The following is a 22,183-nucleotide window of genomic DNA, read 5'->3' as shown; positions in this document are numbered from 1 at the left end:
CATTAATAAGAGCAGAAAAACCTTATAATCCCAACATCAACATGTCAGCCATTTGTGTTTCACTGAGCCTTTAAAAGAGAATCGTGTGTGAGGCACCTTCTCTCAGATGGAGCTCCTTTGTTTTTCTTGGTGCTGGTTGAATCGGTGCAACACTTTTGGCTCGGCCTAAGTACAGAAGATTACACCGAAATCACTGACACCCCCCCAGCCGCCATGCAGGGACCCTCATTAACTAAATTAGGGGAGCCTCGCTAAGCATTTTTCAAAGGCTGGTATTCATATTTTTCAAGGACCCCTTTATGGCTCCAGACGAGAAACGAACTCAATGTTGTTCCAACCATTTAAATCCCTTTTAAACATGTCTTTCAGCAACGATTACATGGGGCCCTTTAGTTTTTGAAAATAAATAGATTTTAAGAAAAATAAATCTGACATTACATTTTGTTGTATAGTATATGGTAACAATTGTGTCATCACATTTAATCTTCTTTATTTATTATTCATTTTTAACCATTACAAAAATCCCTTTTTTTCAGAAAACACATTTTAATTAGTATCATTCCAACTATTGGTTTTGCATAGATGGACACCGGAGGGTTTACATCCTTGCTGCAGGGCAAACATAGTTTAACTATTGTGGTGTGAAAAGTGCCATATACCAGCTCCAAAAAATTTCACACTCTTTTCAGAATTGCACAGCGTAAACTGAACATATGTCACTGTCAACCAAAAAAGGATTATTTTATTTGAGATATAGTGTCAGATTCAGGTCAGAGACAGATTATAAATCTCCTTAAATCTCTTTTTATATACCTGCGTTTTAACCCCCACAAATAGCATCCAGGGGTCTTGTTGGAGGGGTGGAGAGGGGTGTGGGGGGGCTCCGACCACATACGGAAGGTGTGTTCTTGGGCGTGTTTGATTTAACACTGCGGTTCGTCTCTTAATAACATTAGGCCCCATTTCTGGACTCGCTCTCCAGGATAGGCAGGGTCCCTCTCAGTCTCTCGCCCTCTCGCTCCTTCATGGTTCCTATTACTAGCTCTAATAAATTGTGAATAAGCAGCAGCCCAAAAGGTCCCGGGCTTTGGAGAATTCCCCATCCTGTAGCGCAAGGCACCCCCTCTTAAGAAAACACAAATTAATTCCAAACCCCTCTGTAGCCAAACGTTTGTGGAATGATAAATATTTTCATAGGAAGCTCTGCTCTTCCTGACTTTATCTGCACAAATGTCATTATATTTCTTCGCAGCCGCACAGTTCTTGACATTTTTTAAGCTTCTGTTCATCTCTCTTTCTCTCCTTCTCCCTTTCTCTTTTTCTCTGGGAGTCAAATCTCCTTGCTGACTTGAACTCAAGGTTACACCAGGGCTCTCATGTTGACCCATAATAGTCTCAAGGTATACTCAATCTATTCTCTTAGTCTAAGAAATGAATTATCCTAGTATTAAAAACTGGACGGATGACATTCATTTAGTTTTATTTGCTGAACTGAAGTGAGTCTGTTGAATATCTTTCAGTTAGATGCTGTTTTTTCTTTTTGTACGACACCCCAAATTCAGCCACACACACATCTTTGTGTTTTGCCTTAGCGTACAGAGCAAAGCTGACTTAATTTACATCTTCTCTGTCAACCTGCCAATTTGAAAGAAAAAATATTTCCGTGACTGTTCCAACACTGTGTGCTTTATGTATGATATGGTGATTTAGGTGCAGAATATCATTAATAAGAGTTCATCCTGGTACACAAGAGAAACAAGATATAGTTTTACAACAATCTCAGTTGAAAAATCCACAAAACATTTCCAAAATAATAATGTATAAATGTAAGTAAGCAATATATTATTATATTGTACTTGTTTGCCTTTTGACATATGTTTCCTTACTTGTTTATTTGTGCTTTTCTTCTTTAATTTATTGAATTCCCCATTACTGAGCAACTACTGTCACTGTCCACTTATTTATTTAGTTATGTTTGAGTAAGTCACTGTGGAATAAAGTAAAAGCTTCTGGGTTTTCATGGATTGAACGCTTCTGAACTTTAAACAACTTCACGAGCAGCCAGCTGAGTGTAGCCTGATATGTGCAGCTGTCTGCATAAACAGAAGGCCTGACAAAATCTAAACTCTGTCGGCTGTTATTCCTAAAAGTCTATTATTACATACAGATTTCAAGCAACAACAGTAGGTGATACTGATATGCAAAGACAATACAATTAAGACGAACAAATATGTAATTACTGAGTCACTGAATATGCTGAATATGAATATGCTTTTAAATGTATCCCAAGACTGTTGAATTTATATTATTTATATGTGTGTGTGTGTGAGAGGCTTTATGTAGAATCCATTCTGCAGTATTGTGTCTATTGTGTTAGACCTCGGAAATGTGTGTGTGTGGGAGAGTCTGCATGTAAGCATCAATATGTTTAGCTAAAAAAAAAGGAATGAATGAAAGGGGGTCCCGGTGACACTAGTGGTTGAGGGGTTGTCTCTCCAAAAGTTTGGGGCTCGAAAGTGATCACACTTCCCTCTGAATGTCTTCCCCTCTCCTACCCTTCCCTCCCTTTTTAATTCCCTTAAGCCCCAAAGAGCACCCAGGGAGGCCTTGTGGTAATGTGTGTGTGTGGGTGCGTGTGTGGGTGTGTGTGTGCGTCTGTGCTGTCAGCAGACAACAGCTGTCTCTGGCTATCTCCACTCTCCTTATCTCTACTTGAGAATAGAGAAGCCACACACATCGCAGCGTATAGCCTGCGGTGACAATATTTAATTTGTCTGCGCTTTCAGAATGGTTTGGGTACTTTCCAATGGATAGAGAATTTTTTACATTGAATATTTTCCTGAATATAGTTTTCTTCCCCACCATTTTCCATCTTTTAATGCCAACATATTATATCTCATCTTATTTACCCGGCGTTGTTATCTAAAAAAAAAAGAGGCATAAATCAATCTGTTGCTTTCATTTTTTTTTACACTTTCTCTGTCTCACACTCCCACTGTAAATCTACCATTATAGAAGTAATTGGACCTCAATCCGTCTGTAACGGCTGCGAGCTTCAGCTACCAGCGGGCTCTGTCTGGCCAGCTGTTAGCAACTACGGCGGCCACCGGCCATCATTTGCTGAGGAGGCTGATGGAGGGCAAAGCTTTTTGTTCTAATGACTAATAAAGGAGCCAGTCTGTGTGTGTGTGTGTGTGTGTGTGTGTGTGTGTGTGTGTGTGTGTGTGTGTGTGTGTGTGTGTGTGTGTGTGTGTGTGTGTGTGTGTGTGTGTGTGTGTGTGTGTGTGTGTGTGTGTGTGTGTGTGTGTGTGTGTGTGTGTGTGTGTGTGTGTGTGTGTGTGTGTGTGTGTGTGTGTGTGTGTGTGTGTGTGTGTGTGTGTGTGTGAGTTCATTAGAGAAGGCAGGAGCAGTCATGCAGTCAGGCGTGTGTCAGATTTGAGTGTGCGAGCGTGTGTGCGTCCACCCTCCCATCATTGGACCAGATGTTTTTTACCTGGGTACCAGACCACCATCTGACTGAGGTCAGCCCGCTCCTCCAGGCTGCTGGGAGGTCTGCCAGCTGTCCCCCACTTTGACCCGCGTCCCGGGGCACTGGTTCTGGGGGAGTCAGAGTCTAGACCTTGGGGTAGGTGGTCCTTTTTGAATTTGGCAATATCACTAGGGGAAAATTGTTAGGGATATTATTAGCGTTTGGGTGCTGAGATATGGCCTGTGAAGGCAAGTGAGTAAGCATAAAAAGAAGGAAGTTGAGCATTTGTGCTGGAGAATATCACAGATTAAGACGCTGGCATTGTTGAATAAAGAGGTTTTGATTACTGAGGGACAGAAGGGGTTAGCTTCTGGCATTAAAGCAGTCTTGTTGCAGGGAGTTAGTCAAGTGGAAAAGAAGGGCCACCAAGTCTGGGAGGTAAAGTTACAGAGTGCAGACAGAGTCGGCAACAGGTTCACTGCTGCCAGAGATTAATTGGAGCCTCTTGTATAATAACTTCTGTTTCTTTCAAAGGACATATACATCTGTCATTATGTGACTTAACTTTTAATTTAAAGTACTTTAGTATAAGCAAGGTCTGTGTGTGTTTTTGGTTATTTGAGGAAAGTGTTGCAGAGACTCCGGTGAGAGTAGAACCAGTCAGTAAAGCGATTAATCGCTTGCGTAGGTTTTAAACTGGTTCCTCAAGTTTCTTCATTTTTGGTATTAGTGGCATGGTGGCTGCTGGGAAACCTCATTGAGATGGGTCCCTCTGATAGTAAACAGATGACAGCAACACGGAATTATCTTACTCCTGTGTTTTTGCTTTTAACTGTCTCAGCAAATGTCTGACTCGGGATGTGGAGTCATCGAAAACATGACTGGTTACTGTTGACATTAGCATGTTTCCCAACGTCAAAAGTATTGCACTGTTGCTTGGGTTTTACTTTGCAGAAGGACCGCTGTGTGTGTGTGTGTAAACACAAATGTTCTGTTAATTGATTTGGCAGCAAAATAATTTAACATATTAACATCAAAGATACCTCAATTAGAATATAGCTTATATCATTTGTTTTCCTGCAGACAGGGCATTGCTGGCAGTGATAATAATAATAATACAACATTGGATTTGTATAGAGCTTTTCCTAATGCTCAAAGACGCTTTACATAAAATCAAAACAGAAAAAGTACAAAGAAAACAAAAAACATAAACAGTAGTCCTAATCCCAGTGTGATGACACACTTAAGGCTATAGTACGCTCCTATACGATCACAGACACACACTTGGAATGTGTTTGCCTCTTAACTAATTATCTGGTTTTGAGGTTTTGGTGGGTGGAGATTATCAATCCTGAACATCTGTTAGTGGATGGCCAGCAGCATGTCTGAGCCTCTGTGTCTGCACATCTAATTTACCCGTGTTAGTCAATCCTTTACCAAAAAGAAAAGTATTTTTTACTTCTTCACACATTTCTCACTGATATCCTTATTTTATTGAACACATGGTCAAATTGACCGCTTGTTGGATAATTAATATTTTGCTGGCCAGGATGGAAATTGAGAATATTTTTGAAGCTCTTTGTAGCTTTAAAATAAGTAGTTGAAAATTATTCTACATTTATTTTGATAATTTTTTCATAAAAGGCAAAAATGATCTTCTTCCAGCTTCTCAGTTGTGAGGATCTACTACTTTGTCTTAACTGATAAAAAATATATATAGGTAAATTGATATCCTGTGGTTTTAGGTTGCACAAAACCCTGACATTCGACGGACAATTTACAATATTTTCTAACATTTAATAGACCAAATTAATCCCTAAGATAAATAAAAAAAATAATGTTTAGAATTATATCAAAAAAGGAATGAAAATACTGATTATAAAATCCTTGTGCATTGATGAAACATATCAGAGTTTAAACAGCAAGGAGTGGTGTGTTTACTATGTGTTTGTTTATGGATGGATAAATATGTTTTGTGCACGTGACTTGGCAAATGAGCAATTATAAATACAGTCAGTGTTTTGAAAGATAATCAGGCTTATGGGAGCAGAGTTTGGGGCGTGCTCTCTTCTTTTATCATGAGCCATAATAGATTTGAATGAAATTGTCTAGTAAAACAACTAGATCATGTTTTCCACATTTTCCTCTGCTTGATAAGTCCTCTTCTTTTCATTTATCTGAAGACGTGCTGCCTTTGTTTAACAATAAATGTTAGTATAACGCTAATTCCACTTGTACTGCTGTCGGCCAAAGGTGGTTAAAGAGGGCAGTAGCTGGCAGATGGCACAGATTTCCACCATGAAGCCCTTCAAAGTGCCCCACAAACTGAAAATACTGGGCCCTTGTTCTGTGTCTTTTATCAGTGGCCGCAGCAGTGAATCAACCCCCACTCTGCCCCAGGCTCTCTGGCAGACTGTCCAAATTGAGGGCTCCAGGTGGGGTCCCATATGGCATGATTACAGACCAGCACGTCACCTTGTCGGAGGAGCACAATGTTTCAATAAAAGGTCAAAACATGTGAAGGTCACCGTGGTGTCCGATCAGACTCTCACATGTCGTATCAAAACTAGACATTGACACAGCACACATATTGACACTGTAAACACATGTCTACGCCAGACACATACATCACAGAAAACGTACATGATATTTAAATAATTGTTCACTAATGTAAACAGGAGAGGTGGGATCTCAACCAACTGTCATTTATATATTTCACCAACAGTATGTAATAAAGTAAACACAATTTGAAAAGTCACGAGTCAGTCAGTTGCCAAACATCTACGCAAACTCTGTCAGTATTTTAATTTGAAGAAGACAGCTGACCTTTTATGTTAGAAGTGAATACGTTTTTTGATTATATGACCAGGATAGATTCATACATTTCAAATATGAAACAATACAGAGGTTTTTATGTATATGCAAAATCTAACTCTGACATCTTCATCAGACCTTGAATTAAATATGACTCAAAGTCATACATTCACTAAATGCTGTGATACAAATTTCCATCATAAAAAGTAATTTTAGTAATCATTGTTGGTTCAACTGATTTTTTTGTATTTAGCTCTTCTATCCCCGTTTCAATCATTATTTGCCTCTTGTTGGACTACAACCAGCTTGTCTACCCAACTTCGCGTGTAGAGCTTGGAAAAGAAAAACACTTTTTCCCTTAGATGCTGTCACACTGACAGATAAACTAGTTGGCCCATAAGGATCAGTTTCATATGTGTCAATCTTTTCCTCACTCAAGAGTTTAGTTGAACAACAGGTAAATCTGCATAACATCAACGTATTCCTTAAAAAGTATCCAATGACATTTCATCTTAAAGCACAATATACCATCCTGCGATGTAATCCATCAGCACAAAGGCTAGAATTTGATATCCGTGAAAGAAGCAGTGGTCTAGCAGAACCCTGGGACCCAGGTGAAGCTGGTGGGACTGGCCTTGTGGCCTCGTGGCCCCCCGTGGCCCCGCTGGGTTTGTTTTAGCTTTAGTTTCAGCCCTCGGCCCTCCACATCTCTGCTGAGCTCCGCTCATCTTCCCTCCGGTGTCCTGCAGTTCCCATGGCCTTGTGCGCCCTCCTCCCAGGCCTCACCCTGAACCAGGAAGTGCCTCCCCTATCACACACAGTGTGGGTGTTTGTGTGCACGTGCATGTGTGTGCATATAGGACTGTTGCAGGGATGCAGCTGAAGTCAAAAGGACTCTGAACAGGCGTCGCTTTTACTTTTGATCCCTGGAAAGTTTTAGGAAATGCTAAGCACAACAGCACTTTCCTTTTTTCCCTCTGTGCTGCGGGATCATAGTTACTCTCTGGAGCTTCACACTACGCCTGTGATGAAGGTCAGATCAGGACCCCTGATGGCTACAAGGTCATAAGGGGCATTTCAAATGGAAATAGATAGAAAAATAATGATGAACTTAATGCATGGTTCAAATTAAAAGTACAGTTTTGTTGACGCAAGATAAAACCTAGGCGTTGCTTAGTTGAAAGATTTACTGTAGGCTTTCTTCATATAAATGAAATTCAATTAGAAATATCAAACATTTGCTATTTATTTGTAATAATAACAAGCCTTTACCGACATGACAAAGTGTAAATAGACTCCTTTGTTACACATTTACAATCTGTTTTATTTATGTTTATTCTACTATCATAACACAGATGTGCAGGTGGATTCTTCAGTCTTTGTAGCTGCTTCACGGTTGTAAGACATTTATTTACTCAGAAAACATTCTGAGGTGTTTGAAAAGCCGGGAGGGCGGTTCCATCAGATGGAGCTGACACAACACGAGGTGTGTTTTCTCTAGTATTCTATCAAAAAGGCTTTTGTTAGTGACATGAGAACAACACAAACGATACTGTAAGACGTTTCGTAATGTCAGTAAAGCTTCTTTTTATCGGCAGACTGTCACAATTCCTGTGACTTTTCTTAGCTTGTTCTTTTTTTTCTCATCTTCTCTGCTGCAGTAGAACCCTGCTGCCCCTATACTTCATGACTGTCATCTGTCTCTGTCTTTGTGTTGTCAGCGAGGTCAGAGGTCGGGCAGTTAGCTGCAGCTTTGCCAGATTGGAATGGCCCAGAGGCAGAAACAGAAAGAGGCAGAAAGAGAAAAGGGAGAGGGAGTAGACAAATAAATGGAAAAGCGAGTTGTGCATGTGAGATTTGAAGGACTCTCACCTCAGTGAGCGTTATAATCAAATGAAAGGGATATGAATTTTACCAATGTAAATAAAAATGAACGCTGTATAGCATGATACAGGGTTGACATTGAATATGTTGCAGTGAGCATGGTGATACATTGCTGGATGGATTTTATATACCTTTTTAATCAAATTCTAAGACAACTTACTTTTAGGACACAAAACCAATTATGATCAAGTATAGAAAGTTACTTTTTCATGCAATCAGAACAATGTAATCTACGTTGTATCACAGTCCCTATAACACCAAATAACATTTTGTGCAATCTGAGGAAAGTAATTAACATTTGACTATATTACAAATAAAATATCACACATAAAATGAAGATACTTTTGTAAATCAAACATTTGCTAGACCTTGATCAAACATAGAAGGAATCATTTGACCTTGTTTTGAATCTATTTGCATCGACATGCTGCTGCACCAGACTCTGCTCTTCTGGAAAAGCTCTCCACGTGGTTTTGGAATCTGGCTGCATGGATTTTCCCCCTCCTTCACCCTGACTGATGTTTGGTGATAAGGCCCGTCTCGCAGTCAGTGTTGCAAATAATCCCAAAGGTGTTGGACGATGTAGAGATCATTGCTCTGTGCCAAGCCAGTCAGAATCTGCCATGGCAAACGTACTGTGCGTGAATCTGTTTGTGCAAGTTGAAACAAGAGAGGGCCTGCCCCAAACACAATTAAGATTTACCTCTGTATTCAATAATAGAGACCAAAATAAAATGTGCAAACAGTATTGCTCACATACTGTTGTCCCTATTGTGTTAGTAGATGACGTTTTTACCGAATCGTTTCCATTACAACCCACCATCCATCGTGCTCCATGACTGGTACCTTGAATGATTTAGCTTTAGCATCTGCTGTCAAACAGTCCCATTCAGCTTCCTGCTCAGACTCATTCATGTGGCTTTGACCTTTTGACCTCCAGCTTACTGAGCCGAGACCTTCACTTCCTTCACTTCCTTCACTTCTTTTCACCCTTTTCTTTCTTACTCTCTATTATCATTTAATACTTCTGTCAACAGACACATAGAGAGAAACAGACAAAAGCCTCAGAAGACAGGACAGCAAAAATGTCTCATCTTGTCAAAGCTCTGTTGTCTCATCTTATCACCAAACATGAAACATTTCAAATCCTTCTTTCCTCGTTCCTCTTGATAGCCAAATACAAAATGCATGACACAGGTGCCAAACAGCAAGATGACTCAGCGTTTTTCTAACATTTTCCCTAAGCATAATCGTACCTGTTCAGCATTTAACTGTCAGAGTCGCTAATGATCGTACTCTTCACATCAAGACCGCATTCACCTTCTCTGTCTATCCTTGAAAGTATTCACCTCTTGAACTGTGTTTGGAGAACACACCTGCCCCTCCCCCCCTCATCCTGCTGCAGCGGGGCCCGAGGCACGTCGCCATGTGTCAGTCACCTGCATACCTGTGTCCTGATGATGTGCGTTTGCTATTGTTTCCACAGGAGAGTTGACGGCTCGAGAGGAACCTGACTAACAGCGGTGTGACGGGATAAAGACGATAAAGCTCTCTCTATAGTTCAGGTGAGAGGGCAAAACTACAAAGAAAAGAAAGAGTAAAGTGCTTCAGATGAAAGGTGGCTGCTCCCTGCAGCCACTGCAATCCTCAAGTCGGCCTTTTAACTCAAAGAATAGTTTTATATTCATTATATATAGCTTAAAATAAAATCTAATAATGTAACTGGTCATCATTTTTGGTAGTGAGGAGACCGCTTATTAGTTTGTTTGTTTTTTGTGATTGAAATCAACCCTGATTTTAGGGGTAATTATATAAACAAAATGTGTATTAATGTTGTCTTTTTGTGTAATTGTATAACATTTGTTGGTGTTGGATGGTATCCTGCATTACACTGTGTTTTTCTACTTTTAAAAAGGATATTAGGGAGTAATGCTGATGGTACCTTTTGTCATTTATGTGAGGATATGTGAGAAACACCTAATTACATATCCCAGTAATTAATGTCTTATCTTATTAAAATGTATTTTTCAATTTCCTTACTGTTTTAATTGTTAACTTTCTGACATTGCCTGTTTTGTCTCATTCACAGGGCTTTTTCTATTGACTACATACTCATCGTACCTACTGCAGGTGAGTTTTTCATGACATTCTTCACTGAGGTTGAAAGTGGAATTTAATGACTTCTTTGTCACATGTTGTGCTGTGTGTCTTCCGGTAGCCGCCACATAATTGTTACTAAGCGTTAAACTCTGTGACGCTCATTATAAACTAATTATCTGAACTTTATTTTCCTTATTATTGGTCTTTTCATATTTGTTTTTATTGCTAAAAGTTGCAAAAAAAGGTGCATCTATTCAGATTTGACCAGTATACAGTAGGAACCCCACCACGGTACTGTTTGTGTCAATAATTCCTTTGTTGTTAAAGAAAGTGTTTGCATGTTTTTATATTTTCAATGAGCTTCCTCGTCCTCTAACGGTGACAAAAACAGATGTTCTGTTGTAACAGATAATGAGAACCAAAAGTTTCCTCATTATTCCTTGCTTCTTTAAAACCAGCTAACGGGGAGAGGTGTGATGGCTGCGTACGGACAGACTCAGTACAGCCCCGCCCTGCAGCCTGCGGGGCCGTACGCACCCTACACTCACCACACACAGGGCTACAGCATGCCCTCCTACAGTGAGTACACACAACCATACAGTGATGTGGATGCATTCAATGTTTTTGATAAAGCATCAGATTATGCAAGTTAGTGTCTATCTGTTTATTTCTTTAAAGTGCTCACTTTTATAAAACTGTATTTCCCTTTTTCATCTGCAACATAGCAACTTTGCAATACATACAGTGCCAAACACAAAATACAGAAGTGTGCATGTTTTCTAATGTTTACACCCAATCCTCCCCCCTGTATAGAACGAAACAACAGCACTAGCACAAAAACATTTAAAATAATAAACAAACAAAAAAAAAAGTTAAAATTTCACATTAAATTAATAAAGATAAAACAATGCTCATTTATAATAGTGCACATATACTGTAGTGCACATATAGTCACATACAAATGGTTGAGGTACTGTACAAGTTATGTCACAATTGTCTATAGCAAAAATCAGTTAAAGGTATGGTAGGTAATTCACTTCAGAAACACTGTTTGTTATATTCCATGGAATGCTCTTAACATCCCGATAGCAATGACTACATTAAACGCTTTGACAATAAATACATAAAAAAATGTCATCTGTGGAAGCCTTCGCGCTGTAAAAAGCACAAACAATTATTTTAGGCGGCCCAGCTAAAATAATTGGATGGCCTACCTGCCTGTCAGCCTTCCATCTGTGCACAAACTTATCTCGTGCCCCTATTGGGCATGTGTGCGTTTGTGTGTGTTGTACTTATTGTAAGTCACTTTGGATAAAAGCCTAATCTAAATGCAATGTAATGTAATGTTGGAGGAGGGGCTCTGTTCGGCTGCGTAGTTTCAAATTCTAGCGCACTCGAGCTGGTTTCTCCATTCTTACCTAACCTACCTTTAAGGAAGAGTTCACAGTTTTTGCGTTTTCATGTATGGAGACAACAAGACACAATAACAATATAACACATGCTGTAGGACAACTTCAACATTAAACTGGGAACTCATTTGGGGGAAACAAGGCAGACAGTTATGTCATGAATACAAGAAACCACAATATTGTGTTACCAAGATAGATTGTTATACATGTGTATGTGTTATTTGATCCCCAGTGGTGAGACAGACTTGGTTAACATTAATCTGCATGTTGGCTAATCTTTTATGTAACCTAGGAAATGAATCTTATGCTCATTCGATGGCATCTCTTTGTCCGTAGACATTAAAACAGAAGAAGGCCTGAGTCACTCTCCAGGTCAGACAGGAATTCTGGGATACTCAAACTTCAGCAGCACTCCTCCCGGTCAGAGCCTCTACAGCTACTCACACGGTAAGTCTGAAACACTGTGTGTATTTAATGTATGGACATGCTAACACACACACACACACACACACACACACACACACACACACACACACACACACACACACACACACACACACACACACACACACACACACACACACACACGCCTTATATACACCATCTTTGATTTCAAACTTAATAGAAGGAGCATCCATCCTGGTGCTGCCTTCCTCAGCTCTATACTCCTCCTCTTCTCTCTCTTCACTTTTTCTCTTTCCCTCTCCTTCTCTGTGCCACACCTGTTCTCCATTAGCTGCGGTCTGGACTCCTGGCGTCAAAAGTCTCCCCACCCCTCCTCTTTTCTCGGGGTCAGGCCCCCTTTCTCCACTCAGACCAACAACACAGCATGCCAGCGCTTGTGTCTGTAAGAGAGAAAGAGACAGTGAGAAAACATGTAGACGGAGGATGGGAGAACAGAGAAAAATAGAGGGAACAAAGAGGTGGGCAGAGGGTCTTTGTCGAAAAACAACAACTCAAAAGGAAGTGTGATCAGCTCTCTGCCCACACATGGCCTTGTGTCAGTGTGTTTTTGTGAGTGTGTGTATCTCCTCTGTACACATTCCTCAGTCGTCCGGCGCCCAAAGCATGACTCGCTCAGTGCGACTTTATGGCTTTGAAAGCAGCGTGAAATTGACCTTGTGTGTGAGAGGGGAGAGGTTAAGGTGAATTATACGGAGGGGTGAGGAGGTTTAATGTTGCAGACGGGGGGGCGGCCCTGCTTCACTGTACGGATGAGACAAAGAGAAGAGAAACAGGATCAAACCGTAAACAGATTAGGTTTGATGCTACATGCAAGTGGAATATGAGTCAATGTCTTTATTATAATGGTCCTGGCATTCAAACACAATCTGAAAGCATGTTCCATCTTTTGGTTATTTTTGTAATTTTACATAGGTTTTTGATGGGTTATCATTAGAGATTGTACTTGACAAGTTAATTACAGAATCCTGACAGGACAATGCTAAAACAAGTCTGAGAAGTAAGGAAACATGAAGGAGAATGAGACAGGTTTTCAGAAAGCCAACAATTTATCCAAATCTAGCTAAACTACTAAACCGCTTTGCTCAAAAATGTCTAATTTCTCAGGATAACTGTATGTACTAATAGAACTGGTATTTTAGGTCAATGTCGTACATAGACTACAATAGGTTAGCCACACTTATTTGGAAAAGAAAAAAACATTCATCACAGTTTATAGACTGATTTTGTGATCAAACTCCTGTCTGCCATTCTTGCTTTGAATGTTGTCTCACATTTTCTGCAAAATCAGGGATCATTGCCAGAAACTACAATGTTCTCACTTGCAGTTTTACCTCCAAATGAAGTAGATAAGACGACCCAAAGTGTGTGTAGTTTGCTTGTAGTTTTTGCCCTGTCGGACTTCATGTTAGTGATTTCACATCTCAGTGTTACCAGATCTCAGATCTCCCAACAGATCAAGGCCAAAAATACAAAAATAAGACTCAAGTTGTACGATGGAAAATCTGTATTGTTAAGCCTATCTTGCGTCATACAGAGTTGATATAGTTATTTGGGAAGGGATGAAAAACACCGGTAACAATTGGATGGGGAAATTGTAACTGTTTTTTCTGTTGCCTGTGTTTTCAGCCCTTCCCAAATAACTACATTTTTCCACATCGCTTCCTCTATTCAGATGTCCAACATTATATGGGAATGTAAATATTCCTGTAAACACAAACGATATAACATCTTACAAACTGCGAGGACCTCGATGCTCTGTTAGAGCCCAACTGTAGGACAAAACAGGTTTTTTCTCACAGAGAGTAGTTTGAGTTTGTAAGACACGGTTCCCAAACAAAATACATTTGTTTGAATATTTGTAAGCATAAATCATTAACTACAAACTTCAAACGGTAATAAACTGCCACAACAACCCGATGTTTGTAGGATTTCAGAATGTTTCCATGTCCTCCATTATACTGTACACAATGCTTGAGCATGCACACGCAGACACACACAAACACACCACAAAAATACACCCAAACACACAGTTGTATTGCATGTTCAACTGAAACCAAATGGGGACTATGGGAGCTTTTTTTGTGTTTACTCCAGAGACCTCCTGGATTTTTCCTTCAGTTGCTTTGAAGATTGTTGTCCGGGGAGGTTTCAGTGTGGTTCTTCCATTGAGTCATTTGTCTCCTGTTTGTCATGCACTGTGGAATGGAGAAAAATAAATGGGGAGCAGCATGAAGCTTTAGACTGACGCAATAATGGAAAGTAGAATTGAGTAAGGGAGTCTTTACAAATATCCTGGTTCAGGTCATGTCGGGGAAGAGGAGAGTACATCTTCATTATCGCCACAGGGAAGCTTGTTGCACAGTTCAACAGTCAAAACAAAACCCTTCACAGAAACTAATACTAAATCAACTTTCAACCTGTAATTAAACTACTTTGAATAACTTCCTACTGTACAAACCAAGCAACTATTTACAAAGGTTCATTGTCATGTTTTCTTTTTGGTTCCAAGGAACATTTTATTGCAATGCACACACAAATGTACACAAGTAACTGTCAAGCTATGTCTTGTCAATAAAAGGCCCTGGCTTCCACCCAGCACACGACTCGAGCCAGAACAATGCTGCCAGTTTGTTCACCTAACCTAACCTGTTAACCTTACCTACACGACTCTTTATCGGGAACAAAGAGAAGATGGCAGGTGCTGCGAAAAGTTGTTTCTAATCTATCTAAAAATCTCAATCAATGTAATGGATATGCAGATATTCATGGTTGCTAGTGGTTTCATATACTTCTAGCACCAATATGAGATTGAAATTGTGAGGTCTTGAGTGAAATGTGAACTGTTGGACGGATTGCCATGACGTTTAGTGTTCCCCTCAGGATGAGTTTTAATTACTTTGGTGATTCTTTCACTTAGCATTTAGTGCCATCATCAGTTTAACACTTTGTGAATGTTATTACTGAGCCAAACACACAAACTAGGAGGGTAAATATGGTAATAATGGAATACAAATTAGATATGCTGCATTGGCCCTAGGTGGAGGTAATATAATTGGAGTACATGAGGAAAGACCTCTGCCAAGGCCAATGGTGCATTCAAATGCTCCCTCAGATCGTCTAATTTCCCCTTTTGGGAACAGTTCATAAGCTGTAAATTGTAAGGAACATAGATACTACAAAAAATATGTGTTAGGGTGCCTAACCCTAAACCCTCAAGTATTTATTTTGAGCAAACTGAAAGTAATTTCTGTATCTGCCTTTTGTTTCGGATATGCTCCACAGTGTAATCTGTTTTTTCTTGGCCTATTTTTTCACCCTTCTACCATGAAGATCCTGCCGGTACTTTTTCGGCAATCAATCCTGCTCAAAGGCAAACAGACAAACCTAGAACATAACCTGCCTGGCTGAGGTCATACTAATTATTCAGACACACAAACAAACAAACAACATGGACAGACTTGATAGAAGGATGCAGGGTGAGGCAGCGTCACTGTTGGAGGAAATCGCTTGAAGGAAGACATTCCTGCCTTGGCCTGATTATACTGAGAAGATTCCCAGAGCAGCAGCAGCAGCACACTTTCCCACCTGTATTGTTATTCCAAACATAAATCTGACTCCCGGCTCCTTCAGCTCTGACCTGTCACTGAGGAAGGAGTTTACTGCTCCTGACTTTCTTCACACAGATACTCACGGATCAGATCGTATATTGTGGCATTACATCAGAGGAGGATTCATTGATACAAGATGTAACGCAGTCAAATCTCTCACCAGTTTGTAATTGTTCTCCATCCTGCATGATGAATTATTTCCTGAAAGTCTGAACTTTTGCCATCACATCGTTTCTCAGGTGGTGGTATTTCATCTGGAATTTTTCAAGGCACCCATGCAATCTCAAGTTCAACCCCATTCAACTCTACACAACAAGTGAGTAATGTAACTTCGACAGGATGTTTTACTGCCAAGACATCTGAAGATCCTGAAAACATACATCTTAAACTCTAGCAGTCCTGACAAATAACTTAATTTAGCAACTGTCATGACTGTCATATGTATTAATCATGATGACGACTGTTTGATTGTAGGACGTTTCATTTTGGAATGATAAATGACTCTGACTAATTAAAGTAAATGTTTACGTTTCGACAGGAATTTTCAGCGTACTCAAGCTACAGTCAGAGTCAGTACTCGCCGTATTATAACTCTCATCACTACAACAGCCCCTACATAACCAGCAGCAACATCAGCCCCACTGCCATCACAGCTCCGGTAGCCTATCAGCATCCAGAACACCCCGTCATGCTGCCCAATCACAGCCCAGAGTCGCACACAGGTAAGGAGGGACAAAGCATGTTATTTCAAATTGACTTACAGTATAATACCACATGTACCATGCCTTACTCTGAACAAAAAGCACATATAACATTGACTGTACTGTACCAAGTTTGATATATTTGCTTGATTTTAAGAATAAAAGTACCGTTAATTAAAAAAATGTATGTTCAAACTTGTGTTACATTTTATTTTGCTGTTACAATAAGATAATGTAAACTAGGCACCCTTTTAAAAAGAAGCAAAGTCATTTATGTTCTGTAGGTTAAGTTGGTTTAAGAAACATATATTTGTTTAAATGTCATATGCTAATTGTATACCCTGCTATGGATCCAAACACCTTTGGTCCAACACATCCCATAAAGTATTCTCTGTGCTCGGGGCTTAACAGGTTAAAAGAGCGCCCCATCAACACGCTCTTGAGTTAATAAATCAAACTCTAAATCTCGGAGAAGGTTGTTTTATAGAGATGGTTTTATGTGTGTGTGTGTTCTAGGCGAGTACCACCCGCCGCCAAGCCCCCCCACACCAGGTAAAGAGGAGGGGGTCCCAGCAAGGAGGGGGTCGGATGGGAAGTTGAGAGGGAGGAAAAGAGTCAGTGACCCCGCACCACCTCTGGACTCTGACATTGAGGTAAACACACTCTCACACTGTGTTGAAAATTATCAGCATTTCTCGACAATATTTATCTTTCTCTCCCTCACACGCACACACTCGTGAGGTTAACATTACATATCTGTTATTTCTCTGCAGCGCGTGTTTATCTGGGACCTGGATGAAACCATCATCATTTTCCATTCGCTCCTCACGGGAACCTTCTCCTCACGTTTCGGAAAGGTACGAATATAAGACCCCTCCCTTTGTTATTTACTAGCTCACACTTTGAAAACAGTTCTGATACGGTAGATAGGCACAGTTTGGCATAAAACCCTTGCATCAACAAACTAACCCTTGTCGTCATAAAATCACCCTTTGTCTCAGCGCTGGAGTGCTTATTTGACTAACAGCCGAGTCCACAACCTTTGGGTCTCATCGCTGAGCATTTTCACATGCTGGCTGTTTTGCCTCTCTGCCCTCTTGTTTCTTTTCATAATGCACCGGGGCTGTTTAGCTACCCGAGCATCCCGCGGCGTGATTGACAGCCGGTGGGACCTTTACATAACAGACAGGCAGCTGACAAGGGGCGGACCGTGGTGCGTTTCTTGGTTTTGGCCGGGGACGCGTGTTTTGAATTCTCACGGTCCCCCTGCGGGTTGACACAGGGCTGATGGGAGTTTGAGGAAGCAGCATTTTCTGATCGGCTCAGCCCCTGGGCAGGCCATGCATGCTGTTGTTTCTTTTTCTTTCTGTTTCTGCCACAGAGGAGGAGGTGGTGGGGGGGGGGGGGGGGAAGCGGGAAAGAAACACAGGAGAGAGTGAGAGAGAAAGTGGATGTGTGGAAATGTGACTCATGTGCCAAACATTCCTGATTCCTCCCACCACCACCCGAACGCCCCGCTGCTGGAGCTCAGCTGGACGGACTCTGACATCAAAAGTCAGAGGAACTGAATGAGTGACAGCGGAAAAACAGATTAACAATCCAAAGCATTAAGACGGTTTACAAGCTAGCGACGCTTTGCCCTTCTTTTTTCTTCCTCTTACATATTCTGCTAACTAATCCTACTCCGACATCCATAATGCTTTTTTTCTGGCATAAGTTATCTTCACTTTATGCCCTGCTTTCTTTCTACTTTTAACAGCCCAGGCTCTTTCCATTAGGGTCAGCCTATTAAACTCTTATCATGAACAAATGTTTTGGACCTTTAAGTCAAGGCGAATCTGGGCCCGGCGTGCAGGAAAGACTAATGGCTGTGTTGAAAGACAGTTGTTTTCACCAGCTCCGTGAGCCAGAGGTGAATGAGGAGCTGATTCCTTCCCTTGCTCCTCCATTATCTCATCTGTCATACAGCTCCCATCAATTCACTCTAGTGTGTTTAATACATGAGTAAAGGTGGGAACTCGGGTGGTTTCAGTCTTTTCCTTCCTCCTCTTTTTTCTTTTCTTTTCTGGGATTATCAGAAATAGACTTTATTTGTCCCTCTAAAAAGACCAGCCCTTGATTTTTTTAATGGGAGTGATTATAGATAATTATTTCAATTATTAGACAAGAAGAACAATCCTCTCTTAAGCCTTTAACTCCACCTTCTTTATCCTTTCAATTCATGTCTTGCTCTTCAGTCCAGTGTTTCTTAATCCCTCCTCTTCATAATGTTCTCCTTTAGACCTCCTACTCCTCCTACTGAACTTTTCCCGCCCTTCGTCCTCATTACCTTTTTTCTCTTTACACCTTTTTTTGGAAGGTGGGGTATTTTGTAATCATCGTGATTAATCCTGCTTTTGTTATCAAACCCTTTTTTACCATTTCGAGCCAGAAGACGCCTCTGCTTGTCATTTAGAGATGCATTCATCTCAAATGTTCACCTTTGGCTGACAGCCCGGCCTGTGCTTCTCCTGTCTGTCTGCCAAAGACAAGCCAACGCTGCCATCAAAAAACACACCGCACACATTCATACACACACCTGCTTTTGTAGTCCTCAACAACAACACGCCCAAGCTGTTTGTCAGCCTCACTGCCCGCACATTATGATGTATGTGTTTCTCCGGGTCATGATATATAGTTTGCTTATTAGGAAACAAACTGAATTTGGTGTAATGCAACACCTGCATAGTTGTTAGGGTTTTTTCCAAAGCGAGAGAAAACATGAGGAGAGATGCAGGGAGGTGTGAGGGTGTCCTGTGTCCTCTGTACACAATTTCACTCAAGTTAAAATAAAAAAGTATTGACATCAAAATCCTCCAAAAATAAAAGTACTTATTGTGGGTATAGCCCATTTCAGAATCATATTAAATATTACAATATATTAACTACTGGATTATGATGCATAAGTGTGTCTATCAAATCTAGTTTAGTTTAAGTGTGTTTTATTTCCTTTGAATGCTCCTAATCTGTAAAGTAACTAGTAGTACTAGTATTAATGTACTGTTCTCGTTTCAACGTATGGATATTGAACTTAACAGCCAGCTAAACTCTCCTCAGCATCATTCCTCCAAGGAACAGGCAGTTGTTGTATTTGGCAGAAATTGTAATGATAAGAAGTGTGAAACTGAAACAGAATGCATTTATCCATAAGTACACATAAAACAATGATATGTTCTTAACAATTAACTTAAGCTGTTAGATAAATCTAGTGAAGTGAAAGGTACAATATTGGCTTCTAAAATGTAGTGGAGTAGGAGTATGAAGTAGAACAAAATGAAAAGTAGCCCAATATCATACTTAAGTCGAGTACTTGAATAAATGTTCTACATTTCACAACGAAAAAGGTTAAAGGCCGCCATAAACACAGAGCAAAACGTACTGACGTAGCTAAATCCAATTAAGTTATGTACGGTAGTTAAATCTCATAGACTTATTGTTTTGTTTAAGATACTCTTATGGATTTGATCATCATTCCATTCAGTCACAGCCAGTCAATTAATTTCATTTCAAGCTAAGGAAAAATCTAATGGAGAAAATAAAAAACTTGCTTATTTTAGGAATACAAATATTTTCCTAATTGTTTTATTACCTTACTCAATTGAATAGTGCAATGGCCTTAATGATTTAAATTGTATGTGCATAGTTTGAATAAGGAAAAGGTGCAGTACAGGGAAAAAACTAGACTAAATGAAGAGAGCTAAAACAAATAGGTCAGAAAATAGTTAGTGGAGATAACAATCTGCATAGTTTGATTGACAGATACATATTAACACTGGCCCCTCCCTGAAACCTGCCTATGTCAATCCAGTTGATGAGTTTGAAAAAGGAAATGAAAAAGAAAGCTGTTAGGAGAGACAAGCAGGCGGCGGCAATGACAAGGTGGGAAGTGACAAGTAATGATGTTCAACAATCCAACTAACTCATTATTCTCTAAATACCAAACCTCTAAAGCTATCAATCTCAGTATGAACACTTGAATTTATTTAAAAAAATGCTCTATTAAAAGGGGGCGCGGCCCTGAAATGATTCGAGATGTTGTTCTGACCTGTCAGGCTATAAGTAAACAATAAGAGAGTTGACTGTGTCTGAGGGGAAATGTGTTACCATGCCTCAGGACATAAATACATACATATCCTTGATTGACCTTTGATTAAATGTTGTCATGATTATTATTATTATCAGTGTGGCTTTTAAAGTTATTCATTTTAGAGAATGTGTGTCTCTGTGTTCAGGACTCCTCAAAGGCGGTGTCTCTCGGTTTGTGGATGGAGGAGATGATATTCAACCTGGCCGACTCCAGACTCTTCTTCAACGACCTGGAGGTGAGTTTAAATTTGACTCATCATTTAAAACCTGTGAGCATGTTCAGAGAATTACTCGATTTCATTTTTATTTTTAACTTTGTTTGTTTGCCCCGTTAAACCATTATACTGCACATCATGCGTTACTTCACACAAAACCTTACTTATTATTTATTTTATAATAAATGCTGCCTGTTATCTCAGTTTTTTGCTACTTAAAGGTGTATTTGAAGAAAGACAGGAAATATCAGCTGTGAGAAAATATCCAACCGTTAGCTGCCATTACTTTCCCCATGGAAACAGGTTTTACATTTGGCTGCTGTTAATTTAAATGCACAGTGGAAATCCCCTCACACAACTTCTTTATTTATTAATACGTACTACTCAATTTTCCAAATAATTTGCCCTCCTCAGTTTAGCAGGAATAGGAAAAGGAGTTTTTGTTAAAGGCTGGCTTAAGTGCACAGTTAGACAAAACCAAGACACTAGTGCAACCTCTACAAAACGATGACCATGTGGTTTTATTACGTGTAAGTGATTGAAAAAGTTTATACGTTTTTCAAGTTGAATTCCTTAGCCTTGTTCTGACAAAGAAAAAAGATTAGAGAGGGACGGAGGGAGAAAGAGAACAAGTACACTTTGTGCAGTAATTATAGGTGTGTGTCTGAGCATCGGAGAGGAAAATTAGTCAAATGGGAGGAGGAACATTTGAGGGAAGGGAAAGGAGCCAACAAAGCCATTTGCAAACCCCGGTCCTTACCCCCTCTTTTGTTGTCAGGGCTCAGTAAATCTCTAAAGCAACTGCTGTTAAGTCTTAAGGTACAATCATCCTGTCCTTCCTCTGTCAGTAGCTGCTTCACTGAGGGTTATCACTGCTGTCATAACTCAAGTACTACCAGAAGAGATTAAATAATTGCTATAATCAAAGTCAGAATTTCCAGTAGAAATGTTCCTATACAAAAAAGCAGATTTGTATGGCTGTATTCCACTTGAGTTGAAGGTCTTATTACTGGATTAAAATGACAATGCTCTGGAGGCCCCGAGTGTAGCTGCTCTGAGTTTCAGAGCCTATAAAGCTCTAAAGGGCTCGTTTGTATTGTATGGTCAGTAGAAGCTGCTCTGCAGGGGCGGACGGCACCTGAGTGGACGGTGGGTTGAAGCCCCTGGGAATAGAGTTATGTGGAGATGGAGGGAAGATGAGGTAGCGTCTCCATCTGGCTTTAAGAGGGCTGAAAGGTGATAGGAGAGCCTGTCTTTCCCGGGTCGCTGGGAGACAATTAGAAGTTAGACTAGGACACTAATGTGTGCATGGATGTGTGTTATGTTAGTTTGAAAAATAGAGGCTTTTTAAGATATTTTTTTAAGAGAAAGTCATTGTTAGATTTACTGGAGT

General features: G+C 40.2%; 1 protein-coding gene across 1 annotated transcript in view; it reads left to right on the top strand.

Annotated features, from left to right (window-relative positions):
* eya2 (EYA transcriptional coactivator and phosphatase 2) overlaps positions 1-22,183 on the top strand; it is a 28,268-nt gene that overhangs the window by 1,029 nt on the left and 5,056 nt on the right. The window contains exons 2-10 of the mRNA XM_079682089.1: positions 9,654-9,732; positions 10,257-10,297; positions 10,726-10,846; positions 12,013-12,123; positions 15,989-16,065; positions 16,288-16,471; positions 16,967-17,103; positions 17,224-17,307; positions 20,722-20,811. Coding sequence (XP_079538215.1) covers positions 10,744-10,846; positions 12,013-12,123; positions 15,989-16,065; positions 16,288-16,471; positions 16,967-17,103; positions 17,224-17,307; positions 20,722-20,811 — 786 coding nt within the window. The 5' untranslated portion in view covers positions 9,654-9,732; positions 10,257-10,297; positions 10,726-10,743. The remainder of the gene's footprint in view (positions 1-9,653; positions 9,733-10,256; positions 10,298-10,725; positions 10,847-12,012; positions 12,124-15,988; positions 16,066-16,287; positions 16,472-16,966; positions 17,104-17,223; positions 17,308-20,721; positions 20,812-22,183) is intronic.

The sequence above is a fragment of the Notothenia rossii genome (assembly GCF_949606895.1).
Source record: "Notothenia rossii genome assembly, chromosome: 5".
In the NCBI taxonomy this organism is placed as follows: Eukaryota; Metazoa; Chordata; class Actinopteri; order Perciformes; family Nototheniidae; genus Notothenia; species Notothenia rossii.
This window is presented reverse-complemented; position numbering and strand designations above follow the sequence as displayed.